The sequence below is a fragment of the Muntiacus reevesi genome, chromosome 4, assembly GCF_963930625.1.
Source record: "Muntiacus reevesi chromosome 4, mMunRee1.1, whole genome shotgun sequence".
NCBI classification, from domain to species: domain Eukaryota; kingdom Metazoa; phylum Chordata; class Mammalia; order Artiodactyla; family Cervidae; genus Muntiacus; species Muntiacus reevesi.
In genome coordinates this window covers 110,860,806-110,888,754 of record NC_089252.1, presented here as the reverse complement: position 1 = coordinate 110,888,754, position 27,949 = coordinate 110,860,806, and the positions used below count along the sequence as shown (strand labels likewise).

Below are 27,949 nucleotides of genomic sequence, written 5' to 3'. Positions count from 1 at the left end.
CAAAGCCTCCTTTCTGGGGCTGTGACCACCCACCGGCCTCTTGAAACGCACACACGTTAAGGAGAACAAATAAAGCTCCTCAAGTTATACAGACTTCAAACGTATCAAATATCCGCGCTATTTCCTCACGATGGAGTCTTACTCAGCAACAAGAAGGAGCCAAGTTCTGACACACGCTACCACGCGGATGAAAACATGATGCAAAGTGAGACAAGCCAGTCACAGAAGACCACGTATCGTAGGATTCCATTTCTGTGAAATGCCCACAATAGGCAAATCTATTTTTTGGAGACAAAAAGTGAATTGGTGGTTGCCAGCTCTGGGGGTGGGGTGAAGGGACTGCTACCAGGAGCAGAGCTTCTTTGAGGGGTTTTGTGAACATTCTCCAGTTGGATTTTGTTGGCAACTGCACCACTCTGTGAATGCGCTGGAGATTACTGAATCGGACAGTCCGAATGGGTGGATTTTACAGTAGGTAAATTATATCTCCACAAAGCTGTTACATTGGAATGTGTATCATAAAAATATGGAAAATCCATATTTTCCAGCAAGCTCCAGAAATAGAAGTGCTGGTTTGTGTTCAAGAAGAAATTGCTTCCTGTCGTATTCCAACGCTCTTAATGTAACTAGAAGAAGGATAGGAACTTCTCCTATGGGTCTATCAAATATATTTAAATCAATTTCAATAAAATACAGTTGCAAAATCCCAGAGAAGCTTAAAACTATACTCAGCTGAGCCCTGGAGATTACTTCGATTCAAGGTTCCTGAATTCGAAATGCAGTTGTGTGCATGCCTGCCTGTGTGTATGCAAATCGCCTGTGTGTATGCAAATCGCCTGTGTGTATGCAAATACGCTTCCTGGGTCACACGGCTGCTTCTCTCCTTTTGCCTTCTCCCCTCAAGAAAACACTTCCTCCAATCTCTTGGCTTTGTCTATTTCGATACTCAGATCATCCCAAAATTTACATGTCTGGCCTCAGGCGCTCTCCCCAGGGACTTGAGGAAGCAGAGGCCAGGACTGTAGCTGGCACTGAAGGAGGGAGGTGGAGAGCTGAGGCAGTCCTTTCTCCAGGGGAGGAAGTGGCAGCTCCCTCTGGGTGGGGAGGCTGTCGGGAGGTGAGCAGAGTGCAGTTTAGAAGGCAGCAAACCGCTGAGGGTCTTGAATTTATCATTATTATTTTCACCAGAGCGGCTACTTCTCTACTGGCTTGCCGATCTTCCCTTTGATCCGCTGCATCCGCCTGTGATTCTGCCCTCATTCACTCCCCAAGGGGTCTCCCCACTGAGAGTTTATAGGGGCTGAATGAAGGCTTCTACTTCCTTTTTAAAAAGGGGAAATTTTACTTGCATATGTCTTTTTTTTTTTTTTTTTTTTTTTTTAGTATCATTCACCTTCAACTTCTGATCAGCTGAGGCAGGCAGATGACGTGCTTCTGTGACCCAGAATCAAGGTCACCTCTGGAACTGATTGAGCTCCATTGTAACCATTGCCAAAAGCCCACCTGATCCTTACCAACCAGTTTCCTGACTCCATATTATTAACAGGAAAAAGTGCTTACCCTGGTACTTACCCTCTAGCGCCCTAACCAATCACCTAATGCCACCCTTTCGGCAGCAATTTTTGTCTTGAGGCTATAAAACTTGGCTACTTACCCAGGAAAGAGTTGGCTCTCCCTTGAGCCTAGTTGCTGTTCTAACAGCGTTCGGTCGACTCTCCCTGGTCAGGAGGTCGGCCCACTCTGCCTGCAGCACCCTCGTTATCTCTGCTCCTAGTTCTTATAAAGTCGCTCCTTTCTGAAATACTCTGTGTCAGGAAATTCTCTTCCAACCCGCGCTGGGGCTGCCACAACGGTAGGCTATGTTGTGACGGCAAAGATTGTGCTCTGAAGGGGAAAGGAAAACAGCTTCACCTACCATTAGTGTTCTCCCAGACTGTGTCATTTTTCACAAATGCAACGTCCCCAACATCCTCAGCCAGGCACCTAAATTGTCCCAGAGAATAAAAACATTGCCAGAGAGGAAAAACTATTAGAATTTTCATAACTATCTATAATACGCATTCCAAAAACTGCAACATGGAAGTAAACATAGAAAACATAAAGACAAATATGTCCAGGAACTTTAGAGTTTAAAATGGTAGCTGAAAGACTTCTGAGTACCCTCCCTCCTTCTAAAATGCCAATAACATGGCACGAATGAGATTTTTTTTTAAGCCACAAATCCATGAGTGAGAGGAAGGCAAGAGGGAAAGAGAGAAGATAATAATGTCATTTGGAAGTCAGAGATCAAATGGGTGAGCGGTAATTGACCCAACAGAGTAAAGAAAACTGTGACATAAATTGGACACCCAAGTGTCCAACTTGGGTGGGGGACACCCAAGGAGAAAGCTGATGTGCACAGCAGACCTCCAGAAAGACTCAACAATTACAAGTACTAGGTACCACTGAAAGTAGCTGAGAACAGGAGGACTAAATAGAGCCTATATACATGCAGTGTAAATACACATGTGCCATTCAATGGATTAAAAGAAGACCCACATAAATACCCTCCTGAAGTTTCAGAACACTGGAGGGAGATTAAAAAATAATTTTTACAACTATTGCTTATTTCTTTTATTTTTTAAAATAAAAAACTTTTCAAGAAAATAATTTTCAAAGCATTTTACATTGGATGAAACCCTAAACTCATTTTTCCTAAAGAGTATTTTTCATCCATTGTTTGATCTCTGAAATTTATAGATAAATATGCATCAAATATGTCTGATTTATTTACTCTTCAAAAAAATATTATTTGTGTAGATCTGTTTACTAAAACATCTCATGAGCTTTCTAAAACTTCTCTCTCAGAATTAGGAAGCCAAAAATAAACTGCTGAAAACTTAAAAACAATTTTCTTTTCAAGAAGAAAAAAATGTCATATACAAAGAATTAAGGATCAAAAACCACTATCAGCTTTCTCATCAGAAACTCTAGATTTAGAAGACAATGTATTGATGCTCTTAAATTTCTGAGTTTGCTTATTTTCTATGTTACATTCTGCATAATTTTTTCATATATTTTTCACATCACTACTTCTCTTTTTAGCTATGTTTAATCTGTTAAATTGGTCAGGTGCATAGTTAACTTCAATTGCTGTACTTTTTTTACTTTCTAGAAGTTCTATTTATTCCTTTTAAGAACACTAATCTGCTGATTTTTCTGTTTTCCACTTCGGGCAACTTCTTCCCTGTGTGTTTGTTTAACATTGTTATAGTTACTCTTTTTACTGTGTCTGGCTCATTATTATTCAGAGTATTTTTGAGCAGTCTTTGAGGCCTAACCTGAAGATGCTGTCTTCCAGACAGGTTCCTAGAGAAGTGATCTCCTTAGTCTGGGGTCACTTTTTTTAGAATTAGGAGTTGAGAATTTCTGAACCATCCTAAGAGACACAAGTTGGAGCTGCAAATTCATGTAAGAACTGGCCCATGGTTTCACTTTTTCAGGGATGGTATGTATTTTCCTCAGCATCTAGGCAACTTGAAGCCCTATGGGAGTGGAGCGGAAGCTACCTCTCGTCCACCCCTACCCTAAAGGTATATGTAACCTCTGAGTGTGAGTTTGTCAGAGTCAGTAACTGTCCTCAGAACGAAGTGGCTTCCACTTAGCTCCCTGAGTCCCTATCTCCTTAGATTTTAGTCTAATAATCCCTTGTTACTTTGTCAGCTATTCAATGCTCTTAGGAATGTGTCTGTGTGTGTGTGTGTGTTTGTGCTGAATCCAACATTTTTCCTTGTTTTTCGTGGGACAGTTGATCAAGCCAGTTAATATTGCCATTTCCCAGATGTGGAAATCCTGTCAAAATTCCTAGGGAAAATTTTTTCTAGCCTACACTTACTTATTCAGTCAAACTATAAATCCCTTCAAGGGTGGACTAAAGATGTTTTTAAACATGTAAATACTCAAAAACCAGCAACTCCTATTCACTCTTTCTCAAAAAGACATGTTCTGTCGCAACAAAATCCTGAAAGCGAAAGATGAGGGATCCAGAAAACAAGTCCTTTAACAGGAAGTAAGACAATGGAAAATCCCAGAATGATGATTCAGGGGAATCCCAGGAGCAGTTGTTCGGGGGGCCTAGAAAGGATCAGTCTAGACTGGGAAGGAGGGTGGAAACTTCAGATGCAACATTCGCAAGTAAATGATGAACCTGGGGCAGCACCCAGTCTGTTTATGCATAGAACGTTAGGAGATTTGTGCTACGAGCAGAAGGTTTGAAGATGAATGAGTGATTTTTTAAAAGCAGTATAGAAAGTTAAGCAAAGTTTAATAAAACATTGATCAACTCCAGAGTAAACTAAAACTTTGTACAGTAAGGGAAATATAATCTTATTATATCACATACTTAATATGAGACTAATATTTGCATATTCATAATAAAGTAAGCCCTAAATATGTCATACTCTTGTTGGATACTAAAAGGAGGTGAAGTCTGTGGTTATCAGTGAAAGAGGCACAGGAGTAGTAACAGAGGCTAGATTTTCTTCCTTCATAATAAAAAATCAGCAGAAAATAGCTGACATTTAAAAATTGAGAACCAGCAGTATATGAGGATGTTAGAGAGATGAACAGAACTTCCAGTTCCAACTTTCGAGTTGAGCAAAAGACAAAGCATTTCCTTCTAGTATAAATAGGAATTCTAAAGTGTATGTGTTTTCAGTGAAATAGTGCCTTACTATCGGTTTGAAAAGGAAAACCTCATGGTTTTTTATCAGACAAGTTGTCTGTTCAGTATTTCTGAGTGGAATCACATCACAGCTTTTCCATGTGCAAAAATTTAGCCCCTTAAAAATTTCTTGTACATTCATGAAATATTTAATAAGTCACTCAGAGTATAGCAAAAGCTACTTTTATATCATCCCATCACTGGAGAGAGGGCTACTGAATTTATATTAAAAAAAATTCCAAGACCAGTTTGAGCTGTTTCTCAGATACATGACGCCACCTGGTGGTGAATATATTCTTGGCGAATAGAGAAAAAATAACGGATGGGGGAGAACTCTACCCTTCAAACCCCTAATCATATCACTCAGAAGTAACAGCTGCATGAATGGGATTGAAAAAATGAGGACTGTGAAAAGATACTGTAATTCACTAAGTGTTTATAATTTGTGAATTCTGAAAACATTTTTTGGTTTATTTTTCACTAGTGGAGAATAACTCTGCAAACACTCTTTCTCTGCCATTCTAAGGCCAAAATCAAAGAGAGCAGAAAAACGCAAGACATAAACCTATACTGGGGGAGAAGGTGGTGCTTATGGGAAAGAGAATTCTTCCCCATAAAACTGAGTTGCCGAAAGGACTTACACCACAACCTCTCCCTATCTGATTCTGAACATGACACTGAGGTCCACTGAAATTGACCTTGGTTCCAGGACACAGGAAGGGGCCCAGCTGAGCTGAGGTCAGACAGCCCCGGGGTCAGTCCCCACTCATGGGATGGTGGGTGTGGTGGGAGAAGCCCTCCCCTGGCCCGCCCATCAGCTGATCCCCAGGCTGCCCCAGACAGACCACATCAGGCCCCTTAGCAATGCAGCGCCAAAGGCGTGCGGGCGGGGGGGAGGAGAAGAGAAGCGCTGAAATGTAAACATCACCACGTGTAAAACAGACAGTCGCTGTACCACCCAGGGAGCTCAACTTGGGGCTCAGCGATAACCTACAGGGGTGTTCCAAGGGATGGGGGGCAGAGAGGGAGGTGATATACATATACTCCTAGTACTTATCGCTGATTCATGCTTTGTACGGAAGAAATCAACAGATTATTGTTAAGCAGTCGTCCTCCAGTTAAAAATAAAGGGAATATATTTTACAAAGAGAAAAAAAAAAAAAAAGAAATGCGGTGTGCCGAGGTCCTGGAGGATGAGGGACCAGGCCCTGGCCCGGTGAGGCCCGGCCACGGCACTCACCTGAAAGCCCCGGTGTAGCCATAGTACTTCTCCTTAGAGTTGGGCACACACTTGTCCAGGCCCTGGTCGTCACCAGCACACAGCGCACAGAGGCTGGACTTCGGGTCGGCCCCAGGGGCACAGCTCTGACTAAAGAATTCATCTGCAGAGAAGAAACCGGGGGAGCCAGCTCTTCCTACCTGTGTCAAGGTTAAGTGGTCTTTGCCCAACAGGTGACGGACGTGGCTTGGTTTCCATTCATCACACTGACCGAGGCAGACAGAACACAGACATTATATCACGTAGTAACAAGTTACCACCAACCTGGGCCCCAGGAGGACTCAGAAAAACTTGAGACTATGGGAAGCCTGACTGGGGCTGGAGAAGAGAGTCTGTGACTGTACAAAGGGTCCCATCATCGCAGCCTCGAGCAGGGGACTCAGCTTGAAGAATTCAAAGGCCATGGTATCAGAAGCTGCAAAATGTCCAGGTTCTGATCTCCCCGTTTCCTCAGGAATAGGAACCCTGATTTTTACCAGGGCATCTGGTACCCGGTAAAACAGAGATGAGCCTTATCAGACTCTGTGGCTATTAAGCCACGTGGCTAGACACTCACTCCTGAAATAAGAGCGGGAGTATCGGGGGCCAGTATCCTGACATCTTCAAAAGACAGTTGGCACACATGTTCTGCCCCTTCTCCTTCCCTTCCTTCATCCTGCACGTGGAAAGCAGAAGCAGGGGCTGGACCGCCGGATGTGACAGGAGCCGTGAGTGACCTTGAGCATGGAAGTCACATACGTGTCAAAACAGCCAGATATTTGAAAGCCAGGTCCCCGATACCATGTTGCTGTCCTGTCAGCTCTGGATAAGCCACCTTTGGGCTTCGCTCACATGAGAGAGAAATAAACCTTTCTATTCACTTCTACTGGGGGTTCTCTGCCCTTGCAGCTGAACCGAATCTAGACCAACTCATCATGCGATTTAGCCCACATTAAGAAGTGAGTGGGGGCTTCTCAGGTGGTAAAGAATCCACCTGCCAATGCAGGAGACTCAGGTCCAATCCCTGGGTCAGGAAGATTCCCTGGAGAAGGAAATGGCAACCCACTCCAATATTCTTGCCTGGAGGAATCCCATGGACAGAGGAGCCTGGCGGGCTACAGTTAATGGGGTCGCAGAGTTGGACACAACTTAGCGACTAAACAACAACAAGAGGTTAACACGGATTAAAACAGGTTAAAGAGAGAGGAAATAAAAGTGACAAGGAAGCCCTGCCCGAATGAGCAAATAGCACCCCTTATCTGACTTGTGCATTCCCTGCCACTGGAAAAGCCACACCACGTGCCAAGTTCAGGCGATGCTGGGAGTGTCCCTCCAGGGTCCTGGCAGCCTCCCCACAGCTTAGAGGCAGCCGTGGGGTCAGAGAGAGCCACACCAGCGTGCACTCCTGGGGAGGAGCAGAGCCATATGAAAGCCTGCCAAGGCGGAATCGCAAAGACCCATCAAAATGCAGCAGGGCCCCACCGGAGCAGAGGCTTGCCCGGGACATGAGCCACAACGAGAACGTGGCACACACCTCCCCATCACCAGGCCCACGGCAGGGAGGGTGTGGCTACTGTGTGAGGCGTGAGCATGGTGTACAGTGGGGAGGGCAGGAGGGGGGAGGCTGAGGCAGAAGTCTGGAGGTCTTACTGGGTTTCCTCTGTAGGTCAGTTCTGTGTAGTAGCAGAAGACACATTTTATGAGGAAGGCAGGTGGCTTTTCCCAAATTAGGGAGCCAGCGTCTAGGAGGAATTTAGATCTGGAGCTCCAGGAGGTGGGGGAAAAAAAAAGACTTCTGAACTTCTCAAACCTGCATCCATTCTTAGCGTGCAGAGAGACAGACTGACACTCCAGTTCTGTGTCTCCATGTGGGGTGGACTGGGCATGGGGCAGGCTGTGTGAAGAAACTGAAGAAGGCAGCCACAGGGGACCTTGCTTACACCAGACGAGGCCTGCAAATCCCCACCCTCCCTGCCCTGACTTTCTCAGGGGACCCCAGCTTACCCCCAGGATGGCCAACCCATGCCTGCCTCAAGATTCCTACCAAATTTGCAGGAGCCTGTCTGGTTGGCAATCAGGCCCATGGGGATGTTCCAGCCTGCGGTCCTGTCCACGGCGGTGTGGCATGACTTCTTGCCTTTCAGAGAATTCCAAGTGAGCCCCTCATTTGCTTTCTTGACAACTGCCACAGCAAGGTACCCTTGGACAAACAGAAGAGCAAGTCTTAGCCTCCCAGGGCCCAGTCCATGGACTCTATTGCACAGCGTGCAACCCAGGCCCACAAAGGTTAAGAAGCATCACCAGGCAAGGATCCCCCCAGATGACTGATCATTGTCAAATAGACCAACACAGCTTAAGCTGCTGCTCTATGTTAAGACGAGATAGACCTGGGCCATGAAATGAAACACTAAGCTGATCCTTGAAGTGACCACTGGCGACTGGCTTCGACCAGCCATCCACTGTTCCTGGCAATTCAATTTTAGATGTGTGCTACTCAAGCCACAAACGCTGAACAAGTGTGACTCCTAAAGTGCATAAATCACCAGCTGCAACATGCCAGCTGAATGGGGCCATAGCAATGACGGCCACCAGACTAAGTGCTCAGTGGACACTGGGGGATTTCCCCAAGGACCTCCCTTCGCTGAGAGAGGGCCAGTGGGGTGCAGCTCCCCTCCTGCTAGCTCACGCCTGGTAGACTCTGCTGCCGGCAAGCGTCACTCTCTACCAAAGCTGAGGAGGCACCAGCTCTGGACAGTATTATCCACGGCTGTGAGTGAGAACCGGGGCTCTGCTTCCTCATCCATATGAGATGGGGATGGGCCACCCCTCCTCCCCGTGCTCCGGACACAGTGAGGAACTCTGAGATTTCTCTGCCATGTGTGAGGGTCCATGTGAACATGAATCCCAGCCACTCTCATCTCTGAATGACTGGCATATGCGAAAGAACTCACAGCTTCTATGGCTGCATCTCTGTGACCTTTTTTTTTTTTTTAATTCCCAACCTCTCCTCCTCCAGGGACAAGAACGTACCCTTGACCCTGAACTCACCTTCCGTTGGTCTCAGCACACAATCTAAGCTACTGTCTTTGGAGGATTCTGAAAGAATAAAGAGAAGCAAAATGTCATTAAACACATTGCTTAGTGTGTTCATTTATTTTTCAAAGGTACACACATTGAGAAACGCATATTGGCATGGTTGTGTGTATGTTTGTTTTTAACATAAATAAATGGCATTGTAAAATAAATAAATAAATGAATGGCATTGTATAATAAACTTCACTAAGTGTCTTCCTTTTTTCGTTTTTAATTCAACCCAATACTGTGTTTTTAAGTTCTTTTTTTTAAACTGAAGTATAGTTGATTTACAATGTTGTGTCAATCCTTGCTGTATGGCAAAGTGACTCAGTTAAACACATACACACGTTTGTCTTTTTATATTCTTTTCCATTATGGTTTATCCAGGAAACTGAACATAGTTTCCTGTACTATACCATAGGGCCTTGTTGTTTATCCATTCTAAAAGTAATAGTTTGCATCTACCAAGCCCAAACTCCCAGTCCATTCTTCTCCCTCCTCCCATCGCCCTTGGCAACCAGTCTGTTCAGTATGTCTGTGAGTCTATTTCTGTTTGTAGATAGGTTCATTTGTGCCATATTTTAGATGCCACATATATAAGAGAAATCATATGATATTTGCCCCAGTACTGTGATTTTAAGTTCGAATTGCCTTACTGTTGTATGTAACTCACTTGAGCTGAGTTATGGCTCCTAAGGTCACTGCTTCCACTGTGGTCATTGACATCTTCATACATGTCTGGGGATGTACCCAGGGGTAGAACTGCTGAAACTAACGTCTGGACAGTTCAATCAACTATCTTTTTTTGTGTAAGCCACTTGGCAACTGGTTGGTGTTATTTGCAACCAAAGGACCCCTACCTAATCCTCACCAGTTGGAGGTGGGGGGCACCTGGACTCCTCTGGTTCCCTGTGGAGAGGCGAAGGATGAAGTGGCATTGTTTATATCTCCTTGCAGCACTCTCTATCCATGACTTTGGACTCTGGAATTGGCCTCTCCTTGGGAAAAGGTCTCATCACCCCTGCTTCATGTGATGGGTAATTTGAATGTAGGTGTTGTTTTATTGGAACAGCATTCTTTAACTGGTTTATAACATTATGTAAGTTTTATGAGAACTATACCTATTGTGTGTGTGTGTGTGTGTGTGTGTGTGTGTGTATGATCTTTGTGACCCCATGGACTATAGCCCCACAGGCTCCTCTGGCCATGAACTTCCCAGGCAAGAATACTGGAGTGGGTTGTCATTTCCTCCTTCAGGAGATCTTCCTGACCCAGGGATCAAACCCATGCCTCTCGTTTCTCACACTGGCAGGCATACTCTTTGCCACTGCGCCACTGGGGAAGCCCCGTTCCTGCAGCTTGCTCACCACCAAAACTTCAGTTCCCATCCATCACCTACAGCTGACCCCCGTTACCAAACATTTCCCTCTCCCCCACCTCTCTTTCCCAGTTTTCTTATCCACCACTCTGTTCCCTGAATCTGTGTTTTGCTTTGGTTTGATTTTGTTTATTCACTTATTTTTTAGCTATCCCACATAGGAGTGAAATCAGAAGGTATCTGTCTTTCTCCACCCGAGAAATCTCAGCAGTCCAGAATCAAATGCAAACAGACCATCCCAGCAGTTCCACGCAGCAGAAATGCACGTCTGTGTTCCCCACAGGACGAGGACCCAGATGTTCACAGCAACACTATCCACAGCAGCCCACCATTGGAAATTACCCAAAGGCTTACCCACAGTAGAATAAATAAGTAACTGCAGCAGAGTCACAACAGAATACTACAGAACGAGATATAATGCTGAGCAAGAGACATTTTAAAAGGTCCATGCTGTGCAACTCCTTTCACATCAAGTTCAAAGATGGGCAGAACTGATTTGCACCATTTGAAGTCAGGAGTCGTCGCCCTTGCTGGAGGTAAGAGGGCTGGTGGACGAGAGGACTTGTGGGACCTGCTGTGTCTTGCTGTGGGCACTAGTGTTTGGGGATGCACCGGTGTGTGAAATGTTCTTGAGTTGTACACTATGTGCACTTTTCTGAATATTTACTATAACTTCCTAAAAATCTTTTCAAAAATCAAAAAGAGGAAATCAATCTGGGCTCTGTCAGTTCTCACCACAATAGGCCATGTGGGTAACACAGCCACTTGCATCTATTCTTTCTCCTGATTCTCCTGTTTGAACCTATCTGTCCATTTTCATATCTCTGCATGACCCACCGAGTGGGGTTACTCCTCTCTACCCCACCCTCGAAGCCCAGAGGGAATAAGCCAGAGGACACTCTTCTCCACTTACTCCGGTTCTCTGCCATGACAGGCACCAGACCACACTTGCCCGCAGTGTAGATATATCCTCCATCCAAGCTCAGGGCATCCGCTTCTCCTTTCTGCCAAGACAAAGCATATCCTCAGCACCACAGTGAGGCTATTTCCCATCCTGCCTGTCTTTACAGCTCTAAGAGAACAGATGTCAGGGGCCCCAGCGAAGCAGCAAGGATGGATCTGAGCACCCCAAGGAAACGCCACGTGCACTATTAATCCTCTACCAGCCGTACATGCCTTTCATGCTGTCACTTTCACTGGAAAGACCAGGAACAGGCAGCCCAGTTATTGTTGTTGTTTAGTCACTAAGATGTGAATGACTCTTTTGGAACCCCATGGACTGTAACCCACCAGGATCCTCAGTCTACGGGATTTCCAGGCAAGAATACTGGAGTGAGTTGCCATTTCCTCCTCAAGGGGATCTTCCTGACCCAGGGATCAAACCCGCATCTCCTGCATTGGCAGGTGGATTCTTCACCCCAGGGACTCAGAACAAAAACTCCTTCTGTACTTGGAGCACTGTGGGAACGACTGGTCTTGTCTAGTATCCACTCATTAGCACTACACTCAAAGGATTCAGCAAGTGAAAGAACCAATTAAATTCGCTCACCATCAGAATGAACGAGCCCACTGGAACATGGATTCAGCAAGACTGTGAAACTCCCTCTTTGGCTAATAACTTTTTTACAACTGTATTGAAGGTAATTGGAGATATGGATGAGGATTTCTATTCAAGGCTACACAGCACAGGGTTATTGATCACATCAAAATAAGGGGACAAAGAAGAAAAGGGTCATGACTAAATTGTGCCACATCCATACACAAGATATCCTGAAATAATTTTTTTTTTTTTTTGGCCACACTATGCAGCACATGGGCTCTTCCCCACACAGTGATCAAACCAAGGCCCCCTGCAGGCCTCCCTGGACTCTTCAGTACTGGACCACTAGGGAAGTCACTGAAAAAAAATTTTTAAGTGTTTTCAAAGCATATGTCACATGGGAAAATGGCCAAGATATACTGTTAAACGAAAAGGACTCAACACAACGTAGGTGGAACGATCCACTACTGTTCCGAGGCTAAACTGAGATGAATTGATGAATCCTAGGGTGAGGAATTAGTGAAACTCTTAACTGTGGCGCTTTCCTGCTGGCTCAGAGGGTAAACAATCTGTCTGCAACGCGGGGGACTCGGTTTCAAGTCCTGGGTCGGGAAGATCCCCTGGAGAAGGGCATGGCAACCCACTCCGGTATTCTTGCCTGGAGAATCCCACGGACACAGGAGGGCGACAGTCCATGGGGTCACAAAGAGTCAGACCTGACTGACTAAGGAACGTTGAACTGTGGCAGCTCTGTTATGAGGTTCCATTGTTCTGCTTGTTTTTGCATCACATCTTTCTAAATTTTCCAAATTACCTGCATTCACTGTGAGCTGTTTTTAAGATCAGAAGAGTGGGAAGTCCACAAGAGACGCTCTGGAGGACAGAAAGCTGCGTCTGTCCCCACTCTGCGCAGGCACGGGCAGACCCTGCCCCCCTAGGGGCCGAAGCGCCGCTGAGACCCTGCTCCCCTCCAACCAGATGCGGTGGCCTGGGCCCCCCACCCGCAGCCCCTACCAGCGCCCCCTACCAGCACCAGGGCGATGCAGTCGTCGGTGGTGGAGGCCGTGGCGCAGGTCACGCTCTGGTCGCTCTGCTGGCCCCACTGCTGACACTTCTTCTGCTCCTCGGGTCCCACCGCACACCACACCACCCGCGTGGCCCGCGCCTTCACCTCCTCCTCAGCTGCCCGGGGACACAGCGGTCAACAGGCTGTAGCAACAGGGCAGCCTCCCCGCTCGCCCAGAGTCCACCTGAAGCCTCCAGCGGAGGAGGAGCCGGGGCTGAGCTGACCCAGGGTGGTATGGTGGCCAAGTTCAGGGCCCAGGGCTCGGGGTTCCCCCCAGGAAGGGCCCTGGCTCTCTTGGGGTGTCTTCATACGTCTCGCGTCCCCGGAGGCGAACTGACTGCTCTATGAGGGCTGGGCAACCTGCCGCACTCAGGGTCCTGCCGCAGCGTTATCAGGAGGCGGCATGCCCCTGCGGAGGCCCTGGTCACCTGGCATGCTCCACAGAAGACGCTCACACTCAATCACACCCACACGGTGAAGGCCTCCTCTCACACTCACATCACACCTACACGGTGAAGGCCTCCGCTCACACTCACATCACACCTACACGGTGAAGACCTCCAGGGGCTGGGAGGTGACCAAGAGCAGGGTCAAGCGGCCCGCAGCGGGCAGGGCTGGAGGCTGTGAGGTGCTCCCCCGAGGCCTCAGCCGAGGCTCACCGCCCACACCGGCCTGCCCTTGGGGCGGGCCTGGCCCTCACTCACTTTGCCTGAGGTTCTTCAAGGCGGTCAAGTAGCGGGCGCCCAGGTACAGCTCCGAGTCTATCTTTGAGGGGATCCTCAAAAAACCAAGGGCAGAGTCTTTGAACAGCAGGTCCCTCTGGCTGCCTGGAGAGCCAAAGAGCTGGAAGCTCTGAGACTTGTTTTTTCCAAAATTCTCCTAATTAAGGGCAAAGAGAATTAAGATGTCAGTGGTAAACAGAAAACCGAAACACCAGGTTGAAACAGAGTATCTGAAACTCCAGGATGATTCTGAGAGCTGGGTCGACCTCCTCCTGTAGAGGGTCTCATGGCATCCCTGTGACATAGCTCGGTCTTGGTTTCGTCTTTACGAAGTTGCTGGGGTCTGAGCACCTTAGAGTCTTGAGAATATTGCATCATCCTCCCACTACTTCTATTGCAGCCCGGGAGACACCGCCGGTGGGTCACGCTAGAGGAGGGGTCATTGTTTCAGCTGTACGGAGTATGGCCTAGATAGGCAGGCCACTGAATCTTCCAGAGTGGTGGGAAGTTTGGGAAGGAAGGAAGGAAACCTCCCCACCACCAGATCCAAGCGGGTGGGGGTCCTGTGGGTGGGGATACCTGTGCCTTGCTGAGAAGCTGCCAGATCAAGTCCTCCTTGCCATCCACACTTCGGGCCACAACTGCATGAGAAGGGACCTGAGCCAGGTGGCACTCCTTGAATGCATCCACTGGCGCCCGAGAGTTGTTCAGGCAGAGCAGCTCATACTGGTCCCTGTCAGCCTTCTCTGGCAAGTTCTCTGGGGGAAGGGAGAGGTGGAGAGGACAGTCCAGATGAGCAGACCCCAGTCAGTAGCCATGAGCTGTGGCCCTCCTCCCCCCATAGAATTTGAGCTGGAGGAGACATCTTATACAGTTGACAAAATTGGGGGTTTAAAGGGCAGTGGATTGCTCCAGAACATTCGGAAAAGTAAAGACAGTGCCCAGGAAGCCTTAAGGACCAGCCCATGTTCCTCTGATTGGATCATACAGGCTCTAGGATGGTTGCAACTCTTGCCTGGCAAGCCAAGGAGACTGAACCAGACCCATCTGTTTCCATGACAACCCCACCTACAAAGGGTCCCAGGATGGAAACAAGCCAGGGACTGCTGTCTTAACCCATATCTCTAGAAAGAATTAAAATGGTAAAAATTTTAAAGCAAGAAACACAGTTGAATCACTTCTCAACACTTGCTGCTGCTGCTGCTGCTACGTGACTTCAGTCGTGTCCGACTCCGTGCGACCCCATAGACGGCAGCCCACCAGGCTCCCTCGTCCCTGGGATTCTCCAAGCAAGAATACTGGAGTGGGTTGCCATTTCCTTCTCCAATGCATGAAAGTGAAAAGTGAAAGTGAAGTCACTCAATCGTGTCCGACTCTTTGCGACCCCATGGACTGCAGCCTACCAGGCTCCTCCGTCCATGGGATTTTCCAGGCAAGAGTACTGGAGTGGGGTGCCATTGCTTTCTCCTTCTCAACACTTGGGTGTATCCAAAAAAGGGGGAAAGATGGTATGGGTGAGTCCATCCCAATTAGGAACTGTTGATCTATATCACATGTAAATTGCATCAGAATACATTAAGTGATAGAAACTGACCCAAGTTGTTTTATGAGCTTAGTATAATTTAGATCTCAAAATCAGAGAAAGAAGTACAGGAGGGAATAATTACAGACCTATTTTACTTATGAACGTAAACAGAAAAATCTAAAATGATTAGCTAACTCAACATAACAGAATATTTTTAAACTAATAGGTCAGACTCTTAAACATTTATCAGTTTATTCCATTCACAAAAGAATGACTGAATGCCAAAGAAGCTAAAGACATTCATGACAAGAATGGATTAAAGGAAAACAATGAGATGATCTTAACAGCTACAGGGAAAAGCATTTATATGTTCAATATTTATTTGTGCTTTTTTTCAGTTTTGGAACACTAGTACTATAGAGAACTTGACAAGGGTATTAAACTTAATAAATGCTAGTTATCAAAATATCTACAGCAAAATCATACTAAAAGAAGAAAATTTAAAGTCTCCTCAAAATCAGGAACAAGGCAAAGATGTCAGTTGTCACATTGCCAACACAATACCAGATGACCTGTATTTTACAATTTACTAAAGAAATGAGAGATATAAACACTGGAAGGAAAAAGACAAATTCTAATTATTGAAAGATGATGTAATCACCGACATAGAAAAGCCAGTGAAACCAAGAAAAAACTAATAAAACTAACAAGAAAGTCCAGCTAGGCAACACTACAAAAATCAAGTGTTACCCTCATTAGCAATAACAGAACAGAAACTAACACAGAATATAATATACTATAATAGCAAGTAAAATCATTACATAGCAGGTAATTGGCCTCACTGGCTTCTCGGGAGGCTCAGTGGTAAAGAATCCGCCTGCCAATGCAGGAAATGCAGGAGACATGGGTTCAACCCCTGAGTCAGGAAGATCCCCTGGAGTAGGAAATGGCAACTCACTCCACTATTCTTGTCTGGAGATCCCATAGACAGAGGAGCCTGGGGGGCTACAGTCTACAGCATCACAAAGAGTCAGACAGGACTGAGTGACTGCAATTAGTTTCATTAAACAACGCAGGAAACAAAAAAACCTTTCAGGAGGGAGCTCCCTGATGGTCTAGTAGTTAGGATTCAGTGCTTCCACTGTGGTGGCCTGGGTTCAATCCCTAGTTAGGGAACTGAGATCCCGTGAGCCTTTCTGCACAGCCAAAGTAAGACAAAAACAAACAACGCAGGAGACTAAGAGAAGAATGTTAAGCTCGGTAAGTCTATTAAATAACCTAAAAAGGGGTGTGATCAAAAGGGAGAGCTTTATTATGATCCAGGGATTAGAAAATTTGACGTAAATAAATCAGTTTTTCATGGATCAATTTAAATTCAATACAATTCTACTTAAAGTATGATGCTTTAAACAGTCAAGAAAATTATTTGAAAATTTTAGTTAGAAAATAAATAGCAAACTGTTTGGGGAAGGTTCTCTCTCTTTCTCTCCCTCCCACTTTCACCTCCATAAGCTATTAAGAACCACTACAAACCAGAGGAATAAAAGCAGAAAAATACAAATAGACCAGTGATACAAAATAGCTCAGAATCCATGATTATAAACAAGTTTTATGTATAAGCGGCTCCACACAGCAGTAGGAAAAGGGTAGGATTTTTTACAGTCAGTATTGTAAGGAAAATGGTCTCACTATAAAGGGGGAGAATGCAGAAGTGGAATCCATACCTAATTTCCTAGGTAGGGTACATATGAACAAACAAGAATGTGTTAGGGAGGGGAGTCAATAAATTATACTGTAGAAAATATTTATGATTTGGATGGAAAATAGCATCTTTAAAAGACGCCAAAACATGCCAGCAGGACAAAAGTGACCAATTTGACTTTATCAATATCAAGGACTTCTGTTCAACAAACCTGTTACTATTTTTTTTTTTTTTTTGACTGCGAAGAGATTTTCCTAAAGTCTAGAACCAACCATGGCTCGTTATCTAGAGAGGAGGAATACCTCACCTTGAATCAAAATTATGAAGAAACAGGCATGAAAATCAACAGAAAGACAGTCAAAGGTGAAAAAAGGAAGAAAGTGAAGCCCAAACTACCAGCAAATATATTGAGATGGTCAAAGTCACTAGATGCCAGAGAAATGCAAGATAAATCAACAGTGACGTATCTACTGCTTTCCAACCATAGATAATAAATGTTACATGTGCTCTCCACGGAGCACTTCTTACCTGTTAGAACCACTGAACCAGACAAGTACAGCACAGCAACACGGATAAATCTCTAAAACAGAATGCTGAGTGGAAAACCTTGATCACATCATAATCAATAATGATCAATAAAGCTTCTGTGAGCTTAGAATCCGGAAACATAGATCAGCACTATACACTTTGCAAGACCACAGCTATCTCGGAGGACATGTGTCAGATACCTTGACATGGGTGTCTTTGATGCAGAAGAGAAAGATAGCGGGCACACGCGTTTCAAAGAAAACTGATCGCTTAAAATATAAAGTCACATAAAAACAAGAGCTGTGCCCTGCAGAGAACTTTGATGATCGTGTGCCAAGAAGTGAGGAGTCAAATTAGCTCACTATTTGGAATTACAATGAAATAAAAGGAAAGAAAAGCAAAGGAGGCAGTACCCATGGCCCCTCTCCCTCCTCTTACCAAACACTGTCGTCTCCTTGACAAAAGCCACATCTCCAGCCCCCTCCTGCAGACACCTGTGGGATGAGAAAGCACCAGAAAGGTCAGCATGGAGCAGGCGGCCCGGCTCATTCCTCGTGCCTGCCTGTGGAACGGGGCCCTGGGGCTTGTCTTCTGTGGGCTCCTGGCCTGCAGAGGACAGGTCTCTGAGGCTCCAGGGCCCCCACTGGGAAGGCATCAGGGGCCACCTGCAGATGGATTCTGAGGAAGAAAGAACCAGAGAGTGCAGGCTAGAGACCCCCACTTTCCCTTTTAAGGGTTGATTGAGATGGCAAAACTTTGACTTTCTATGTAAAAGAGTTTCCAAGCCTCTGCACCAGAGGGTAAAAGCAGTACCTGCGACCATGTGGTTTTTTTTCCCCTCCCAGGGCTAAGTGGCAAACGTGTCCTAAGCAGCAGAGAATCGGGGAGGCCTCCCCCCACCACAGAATGCCTGAGTCCGAGAGGCATATGGGGTAAAAGCAGAAACATCAGCTTCGAGGCTGGGGCGGAGGAGAGAGCTCCCCAGTGAGGCAGAGATCACTACCTCCCAGAGAGAGGGACCAGGCTGGCCGGCAGCCTGGCCAGGAGTCTGGGGCCGGTCTGCCCATGACAGGACTCCTTCAGGCCCTCAGTAGTTAGGGAGGGGACCGCAGTCAGCAGGAGAAGCCCAGGACCGCAGAGGGACAAAGCCAGATTCAGGGATCTCTGGGGAGGCAGGAGGGGGCGCTGACGAAGTGACTGCTCGCTGGGCTGGTGCGGAGATGAGGGGGCACCTGGGGGGGACTGGGGGACCGTGCACTGGGCAGAGCCAGCACCTTTTTCAGACTCAGATTCTTTGCACAGCAGGAGAACCGGACCTCCTCCACGGTCACTGAGCTCTATTGAGAAAGGGCCTCCTAGCCCGAGGACACGTGGGCCACTGGGGAGAAGAGGACAGTCTCACTCACTTGAAGGCACCGGAATACCCGAAGTACGGTTCCCGGGGGGAGCAGGCGCACTGGTTCTCCCCCGTCCCCTTGCACAGTTGACACAGGTTGGGGTACGCTTTTCCATCAACGCAGGGAACACAGCTGGCAGAGAAGAATTTAGCCACAGCTGTTGAACAGAAATGAACCAGAGTGTGAGCTCACCGGACCACAGCCAGTGGCACCCCAGCGTTCCCTCCCCTCCACCCCCGCCTGACAGCCTTTGCAAAGCCAGGAGCTCAGAAGATGGACATTGGCTGACACTAGACTCAGCTACCACCTCCCAGGGCTGCTGATACAGGAGACCCCGCCCCCGCAGGCTTCACAGCAGTTAAGTTCACCCCTGCCTTGGATTCATCCCACATGCTCACTTGGGCCACCCCCAAAGTGGCTTGTGTAGGTGCCGCTGGAGTACAGACCCCAGCCTGAGATCACCCCCAGAACCCCCACGCGTCTTACCTCCCTGGAGGGGCTCGAGTGACTCTGTCCAGCCCAAGAACGGGCGAAGGATTCCAATAGGGATGTTCCACCCAGCAGACCTCCCAAGGCCCGTGTGGCAGGACCTGCGGCCTTGCAGTTGGTTCAGCTGAAAGTTGCTGCCCTTCTTCACAACGGCCACAGCATAATAGTGGGTTTGGGGAGCTGCAGAAGAGGCAAAGAGAATCAAGAACTCTTACTTGGCCTGGACCAGAGAGAGAGAGAAACAGCCCTCTCTGAGCGAGCCCCTATAGTGGGAAGGGGAATTCCATCTGGTCACTGCAGCCCAGAGCCCCCTCTGCTTCCCTAGGGGGTCAGTGACCAACCCAAAAATAGCCCAGGGTCATCATTCCCTGGACGTGTGACACTGTCTGAGGACTCAGCTCTGTGCCTTGCCCACTCTGACCCCATGGAGCCCGGGGCCCAGGTCCAGGTCACCTCAACTTCTGGGTCCCCAGGGAAAACTCACACTTTTCCGTCCCATAGATCTCTGCCGCTACTGGCCGCAGTTTGTAAGGGTCCAGGCCCGCCTCAAACACCAAGCCACTATCCAGGGTCACAGCATCCGCCTTTTTTGCCTGAAAACACAGGCCAGACCAGCTTCAGGAGAAGACCTACCCTAAGCCAGGCAAGTGAACCTCAGGATGTCAGAAGGCTCCATGGCTGGAGCTTCCAGAGGGTCAGCTTCCAATCACGTCCAACTCAGTTGCCGTGAGAGGTGGTACGAATCCAGAGCCCCTCTTCTTGGGCAACGAGCTCCAGCCCCTTTGCTGTAGCTCCTGAGGTCACCAGGTTTTCACACGACATGCCTCAGATCACTCAGCGATGGCACCCTTCACCATCTTCTACATTACAAGTTTTGGGGACAGACATGTACACACTGCTATATTTTAAGTGGATAACCAACAAGGACCTACTGTACAGCACAGGGAATTCTGCTCAATGTTACATAGCAGTCTGGATGGGAGGAGTTGGGGGGAGAGTGGATACCTGTGTATGTATGTATGACTGAATCCCTTTGCCGTTCACCTATCATTGTTAATCAGCTATATTCCAATACAAAATTAAAAGTTCAGTAAAAACAAAAAGTTCTAGATGCTCCCTCCCCTGTTTTTGCTCTATATTTATTTTAAGTTCTTATTTATTGAATAGACATTTTAACTGTTAATATATCTTAAAGTTATCCTCATAAACCACATTCATCCTCTTTGGCATATTACTTCACCTGTGTTTACTTATTTCTCATATTTGCAGCCTGGCAGAAATAATATTTTCTGGACTGCTTTATTCATCTAAAACTGCCTACATTTTCTCCTGTAGCAGCTTTATTGATTGTATTGACTTCACGATATTTTATCGTAATGTGACTGTTTCATAATTTATTAAGCTAAATTTGAAACATTCCCTCCAATGTTCACCACTTGGGTTCCTTCTAACTTTTTGCTGTTAAAATTATACTTTCATGGACAGCTTTGTCCTCTTAGTTTTTTTCCTTCTGATGACCTGTTGCCTTGGGATAGGCAACTGAGGGCGGGATCACCCAGACAATGGGCATTTTGTCTTCAAGGCCTTGGCCATCATTGCCATCCTGCTTTCCAGATGATTCCTTTCCAATTTGGAATGCCACCTACCGTGAGGACCAGTTTCACTATAGAACCACCAGTGGGAGAGGCTTTCATTTTATTAAGTGCTATTACTTAGAAAATTCAAGTGCTAACAAATGGCTTAGATTTGTATGTCTCAATTATTACGGGGAACATTTCATAGTATTTTTATTAATACTACCTCCATCTCCCCATATTGTTTTTCTTATGTGATCTTACATTTCTTACCAATTGAATTAGTTCTTTATAGAATACAGTCACTTGTCAGAGCTGGTGCATATTCACTCCAGTGCTTTCTAAATTTTTTTTAATTGGAGGATAATTGCTTTATAACGCTGTCAAATGTTTTGCTTAAGTGTTTTTAATGGCTATAAATTAAATTTTTTAATCATTCATTTTACTTCATGATTTAGTTCATTGCTTTTTTAAAAGCTAAGAGACTTCTCTTCCCTCTGCTAATGAATCCACCTCTCTAGGTTTTCAATAATACACGTTTTATTTCTAAGCATTTAATCTATCTCTGTTTGGATGTATGGTATGTAGTTGTCATTTAGTTGCTCAGTTGTGTCCAACCCTTTGAGACCCCATGGACTGCAGCCCACCAGGCTCCTCAGCCCATGGGATTTCCCAGGCAAGAATACTGGAGTGGGTTGCCATTTCCTTCTCCAGGGGATCTTCCTGACCCAGCGATTGAACCCATATCTCCTGCATTGGTAGATGGATTCTTTACCACAGAATCACCAGGGAAGTCTGTGGTATGTAGTACTGATTTCAAATGGAGCTCTTACTGAAAAAGCAGATTTTGAAGTCTTATTCACAGATATTGAACAAGTTAGAATAGGGCCTACAAATCTGCATTTTAAGCCATCAGGAAATTCTGGTGTTGTTTGTCCACGGGCCATAGTTGTAAAATAACAGTCTAAAATATTATTAAAACTAGATTTTTTCCCCTTAAGTACTGTTCCAATAACCCTAGATATTAATAGGAACTTTACACATATTACCTACTTTGTGCTAAAGTCATGTACACATTATCATGGCATAAGGCAGACACACAACATATTTGTCAAATGATTGAATAAAAATGATTGCAGTAGATTTTACATCTGAAAAAAACAAAAGGAATCTGAAGTTATTCACAAGTCATGACTCCCTTTCCTTTCTCTCTCTGCTAACGTCTTAGACAAGTGTCTTCCCAGTGCCCTGTGGCCTGGCAGGCCGTGCCCCAGCACGTGATGTGCTGGCTGTGATGGGCTCAGCTTTTTTCTCTGCAAATTCAGAGGTAATCTCTCTGGAGGTTTTACCTTTTAGAGTCACCTTGACTTTTGCCAGTGTTACATATTCACCCAACACAACTGCTTCTGTGACATCGTTGTGTGTTAGTGGTGGGTTAGTTACTCAGTCACATCCAACTCTTTGCAACAACATGGACTGTAGCCCACCAGCCTCCTCTGTCCATGGGATTCCCCAGGCAAGAATTCTGGAGTGCGTTGCCATTTCCTTCTCCAGGGGATCTTCCCAACCCAGGGATCGAACCCAGGTCTCCTGCATTGCAGGCAGATTCTTTACCGTCTGAGCCACCATCATTGCACTGTCATTATTCACAATTTGTGTGACGATCCCAGTTTCCCTACACATGGTTTTCAAATGTTAGATTGGTAATGTCTGCTTTCAAACTAGCGTTGTGTCCTAGGGGAGAGGATAGCTCCCAGCTTACAGGCGCTCAGGATGAAGAGCAGAGGGGGCAGGACGAGCACATTTTCCATGGTACTTGGATCCTTTCCTTTTCAGTCTGGTCCCACCCAGCCCACAGTCTGGACTCACCGCAATGGCCTGGATACATTCCAAGGCAGAGGCCCTCCTCACACAGGTGACAGAGGGAGTACCCAGCTTCTTCATCCTCCACTGCCATCGGTAGCATTTGGACCACTCCGGCTGTGAAATGGCACACCATCGAACGTTTTTCCTTGGGGCAGCCAGACACAGTCCTGGGAGAAAGAGGCCGAAGAGTGAGGGCTCTATCACTGTCCTTGGAAGGGACGGCCTTGCCCTCTTCAGCAGTGACTCTCCCCTCCCCTCTCCATTATGTGGCTAAGTCAGGCCACTCCCCTCTGATGGAGGTGTTCCGCTAGCCTAATGACCACTCCATGCTGGCCAGAGGGCTGTGACCCTCAACAAATTTGAGGACATGATCAGAGCCTCTGGAATCGTTTCCCTCCTCTGACGGACATACTTCCTACCCCTGACAAAAAATCAGCAATGCTCCCTTGCATCAGCTTAGAGAGTTCTTCCACCTGCTTTGTTCCCCTGGAACCTAGGAGGTAGGCAGGGGAGGAAGTATTGCGTCTGTCTTTCTGGTGCGGAAGCTGACTCTTGAGGATGGCTGAGTGACAGTCTGCTCAGCAGTGGCAACGTCCAGCTTGGAATCCGGGTCCCTCTAGTGTGTTGAGGCCTCAGACATCTCCCCAGAGGATGCCAAGGGAATGAAGGAAAATACACCCCACCCCTTGTCAGGAGCTGAGGTGCAGTAGGTGTTGTACCAAATAGGTCAGTGTGCCTGAGTTACACCATTCACCACTGCGCTGAAGAGAGGACTCTCAAGGAGGGATGGAAGTGTTCTAAAATTTATTTACCGCAATGGTTGTACCACTTGATAAAGTTACTAAAAATTGCTGAATTGTATACTTTGATTCAGTGAATTTCATGATATGTAAAATATACATCAGTAAAACTGCTACAAAAAAAAAGGAGAAAGCCTCTTGGTTGCAAAAGCCACTCCCCTTTTGGACGTGATTTGGTGGGGAGGGGGCTGCATTCAGCTCTCTGCCACCTCCTATTCATGAGCACCCCCTGCACACTCAGACCCTCCGGGGTATGGAGACAGCTGGTGAGGGTGTGGCTGCCACACCCTCCCCCCCCCGCTCCCCCCCAGCCAGCCACCATCCCAGGGAAATTTCTAGGGGTGTAATCTACCCTGGGAAGCCTTCCTGGATCTGTCCTGAAGTGAGAGTCAGCACTATACGATTTAGCTACTGGGACTCAGCAGGGTTTCCTGGATGCCCTCTGTATACATGGCACTGGGTGGCATGCAGAGGAACGTGCAAGCAGATGGCAGCAGCCATCTCATCGGGAGAGGCAAAAAGCCCCCAAAGATGCAACCAAGTATGATGAATGCCCTAGAAGAGAACAAGTGCCAAGCCAGGTGTGATGTCCCCACGACCTCAGTCAATAATTGGGGCGGGGAGGCAATCCAAGAAGCGGGAACAACAGGCCATGTACACAGACTGTTGCAGGCCAGTCTATATCAGGTTTTTACTCATCCCTCCACGTGTTCTGTTCCCCCTCGATCCACCCAATCCCTTCTTATTGAGAGCGTTGCTGATATCCACGTTTCCTAGGTGAGAAAATTGTGGCTTTAACTTATGGCTTGCCGAAGGTTTCACAACTATTAAGTCTGGATCCAGGATTTGAACCTAGGCAGTCAACCACCAAGCCCGCTGCCTATGTAGACTGACTGGTTAGAGATGGGTTGCCATGGAGATGGTAAAGGGTGTGGGGGCAGGTCATGGAAAGCCTCCAGTGCTGGTCCTAGAAGGTCTCGTTCAGAAGTCATGGAGTGGCGACTCACAGGAGGGCAGGGACAAGTGGGCTGAAACCTGGAAACCAGGCAGAAAAGCATCGAGAATGGAGAACACGACAGAAATCAGGAGTGTGTGTGTGTGGGGGGGGGGGTCACAAGATGGAAGCTGGGGGTGAAGAGAGAGAGCAAAACGAAGACCATGTGTCAAATGGAGGGAAGGCATGAGCAGGAATAGGGAACCAGGGGACAGGCTTGTTTGCTCCCTTGGGAGGGGTGAACCAGGAAACTAAAGCACCACCGAAAGGTTTTCTGAGACCCACAGCCCCCAACCCCCCACACACCAGCGCTGGGTACAGAACGCAGTGCTCTGTTCCTCCCCTCCACAGCTCCCAGCCACCAGCTCTGAAGCTGTGTCTCTCTCTCAAGACAAAACGGTCCCCGAGGCAGATCCAGGTTTGGCCCTCCCTGTATCCCCAGCCCCGCCCCTGATCTGTCTCAGTCACTCACATGCTGCCCACTTGAGCCTGGATGGCACCCTCCTGAAAGGACACGTCCTCAGATTCCTTCTGTGCGGACACACAGTGCCCCAGTCTCAGAGGCAGAAGCTGGGGTGGCATTACTCTTCTCACCCCACCCAGCCTCTTCCTGCCACGACACCCATGGGGAGCAGGGCAGGAACCCCCTAGGCCAGTGGCCGCTCCTTCCGCTGGGTAGGACAAGGGATTCAGTGATACTTTGGGACGTTGGCTGCCATCCCATGGACAATAGGATTTAAACTGCAGACCTCAGTGGGGGTCAAGACAACCAAAGATTCAAGTGAAAATGGAACCCAGTGATGCAACTCTGAGCCAGATCCCAGGCCACAGCCCATGACCACTTCTAGGACAGCAAGGCTTCCTGCCCCTCCGGCCTCTCCCAGGTGGCCCCGACCCTGCGCTATGGGCCCAGCAGGCCACCGGTCAGGGAGCAGAAGGAAATGTAGTCGTGAGCTGATGGTCCTGGCCAGGTCCAGCCCTGCCTTAGGGAAGAGAGAAATAACCCACACCCCTGGGGAGGACGAGATGGTTGGATGGCATCACCGAGTCAGCGGACATGAGATTGGGCCAGCTCCGGGAGATACCAAAGGACAGGGAAGCCTGGCGTGCTACAGTCCACGGGGTTGAAGACAGTCAGACATGACTGACTGAACAACAACATGGGAAGGAAACCGGAGAAGAGGACCAGAAAAGGCAGGGACAGGTTAGAGAGCAAAAGCTCACGGTTATCCTCCAAACACCTCTTTTCATCCAGGAAGCTCCCAGCCCAGAGCAGATGCCCTAGGACAGAGGAGGCTGCAGGGGGTGCCACCTGGACTTTCACTGGAGTCCTGCACCCCACCCCTCACCCCCTCACCTCGGACACTCCCCAGCCCTCAAGGCCACCGCCCTGGACCCTCCCCCTCCACTGCAGGAAGCCCGGCCCTCACATTTACATCACTAACGTCCTGCACCTGAGTGTTCTCCAGGATCCAGGGATCATTTCAGATACTTGGCGGCTGGGGGGCGGGGTCAGAAGGAACAGCGGTTTAGTCCCTTCTGCTTAGTCCCCTTCCAGTCCAGGCACATTAAAAACCAGGCGCCGGTCACTTCTCTCACACCCTCTGACAGAAGGGTCCCAACAGCAGGGTCTGCGCCCCCCACTCCTGCCCCTTTGCAGTGGGAGGGCTTCTGTGTGCCTCCGTCTACCAGGGCAGGCGGCCCTGCGCCCTCCTCACAGCCCTGTGGGAAAAGGGTTGAGCCTTTTTTCAGAGAAGCTGAGGTTCCAAAAGACTGTCTCTTGTCCAAGTTACACAGTTCTTGCAGGAGCTGGGATCCCATCTGCAGTCTCCTGAGTGTCTTGGGCAAGCCACTCGCCCTCTCCGAATCTCTTCCCATCCCCGCCTCCCTCTGTATACTCCCACCACAGTGTTATGGGTAGGACAGAAGGGACAGGAACCGGGAAAGACCCTTAGGGGAGCTCGGCAGCTCTCGGCACCGACCCCGCCGGCTTCTCGGAGCCCAGCTCCGGGCTCCTCCCCAGGCGAGTGGGCGGGATCCGCCCCGCTCCCGGGCGCCTCCCCTGCGGCAGGTGCCGGTGCCAACCTGCCTGCTCTGGGGGACAAGGACGCCCACACGGCGCGGAGCGGGGACCCAGACGCCCACACTGCGGGGCGAGGGGACTGGGATGCTCCCACAGCGGGGTGTGCGGGCGGGACATCTATTTGGAGGGGCATGCCCCCCGCCCCTCGGATACCTGCACTCACCAAGGGCTCCAAGGGCCAGCAGGGCGGGGACGAAGAGCTTCATGTCTGGGGTCCTGGGGCGGCTCCGGAACGAAGGCTCTGCCACCTGCGCTCGCTCTGCGTCCCTTTATCCAGTGCTCGGTGACCTCAGGAGGTTTGCCCCGCCCTGTGGTCCTATAAAGCGCCCCAGGCCTCCCTCCTCCCCGCTCCCGAGGTCTGCTAGCTCCTAGAGGGGAAGAACGGGGGGCGGGGACCGAGGGAGCGGGAAAGGTGCCCGGGCGGGGCTTGGGCACACGGGAGACGATACCCAACCCACACCCACCTCTCAAGTCTCCCAGTGCTGCCTAGTTGGGGGCTGCTCTTTCTTTCTTGCCCACTTGCCCGCAGCCCCTCGGGAGTGGCAGTCCCTGAGTTCTGCCCCCCCTCCTAGAGAGGGTCGCAGTGCCTCCTAGAGAGTGGGACCCAGAGCAGATTCACCTAAGGTGAATCTTTGTGGGTCATCTTGCCTGTCCAGATGGTATCTAAAATGCTTGGGAACCAGTTAAGGCAGACGGAGACCCTTGCATCCGCACGCAGCAGCCAGCCTGGTGTTTTGAAAGAGGGTCCACTGCCTGGCCCGGGGTCTGCGGCAGCCTGGTTCAGCTAGCAGAGGCAATATGCTGCCCAGAGTCTGACCCAGGCTACCCCTGGGGCCCTCCTGAGACCGCAATACAGCTCCCAGAAAACAGAACCAGAGGCCTCAGTGCCCAAAGGCTGTCTCCCAGTCCCCTCATTTGCCAATGTAAAGGATATCCTACCACTTGTTTTGTTTTGTGGCAATAGGAGGTGGGAGATAGGAACCTCATTTTGATAAACGTCCTATTTTGTCCTCAGTACACAGGTTGGCCCTGTTTCAGGAAGCTGGTTTTCAATTCTAAAGCTAGAATTCTGCTCTGCATCTGCTAGAAGGATGCTCTGCATCCTTGAAATACACTCCCTTGAAGCACAACGGCTCCCACGCAGGGGTCTCCAGCGCAGCCCGGCTTATCACTCACTGATTACAAGCAAACTAAATGTCCCTCACGGGGTGGGGGCAGGACTTCCCTGGTGCTCCCAGTGCAGCATGTAC

The 27,949-nt window shown here is 48.3% G+C and overlaps 1 protein-coding gene across 1 annotated transcript in view; it reads right to left on the bottom strand.

Annotated features, from left to right (window-relative positions):
- Positions 1 to 26,982, bottom strand: part of LTF (lactotransferrin) — a 30,308-nt gene extending 3,326 nt beyond the window's left edge. The window contains exons 1-14 of the mRNA XM_065935394.1: positions 26,863 to 26,982; positions 22,826 to 22,989; positions 19,867 to 19,975; positions 19,380 to 19,562; positions 18,903 to 19,050; positions 17,935 to 17,990; positions 14,321 to 14,499; positions 13,724 to 13,898; positions 12,981 to 13,135; positions 11,327 to 11,417; positions 9,009 to 9,056; positions 8,005 to 8,160; positions 5,943 to 6,084; positions 1,916 to 1,983 (exon numbers count right to left, since the gene is read on the bottom strand). Coding sequence (XP_065791466.1) covers positions 1,916 to 1,983; positions 5,943 to 6,084; positions 8,005 to 8,160; positions 9,009 to 9,056; positions 11,327 to 11,417; positions 12,981 to 13,135; positions 13,724 to 13,898; positions 14,321 to 14,499; positions 17,935 to 17,990; positions 18,903 to 19,050; positions 19,380 to 19,562; positions 19,867 to 19,975; positions 22,826 to 22,989; positions 26,863 to 26,905 — 1,717 coding nt within the window. The 5' untranslated portion in view covers positions 26,906 to 26,982. The remainder of the gene's footprint in view (positions 1 to 1,915; positions 1,984 to 5,942; positions 6,085 to 8,004; positions 8,161 to 9,008; positions 9,057 to 11,326; positions 11,418 to 12,980; positions 13,136 to 13,723; positions 13,899 to 14,320; positions 14,500 to 17,934; positions 17,991 to 18,902; positions 19,051 to 19,379; positions 19,563 to 19,866; positions 19,976 to 22,825; positions 22,990 to 26,862) is intronic.
- Between the last annotated feature and the right edge of the window lie 967 nt (positions 26,983 to 27,949).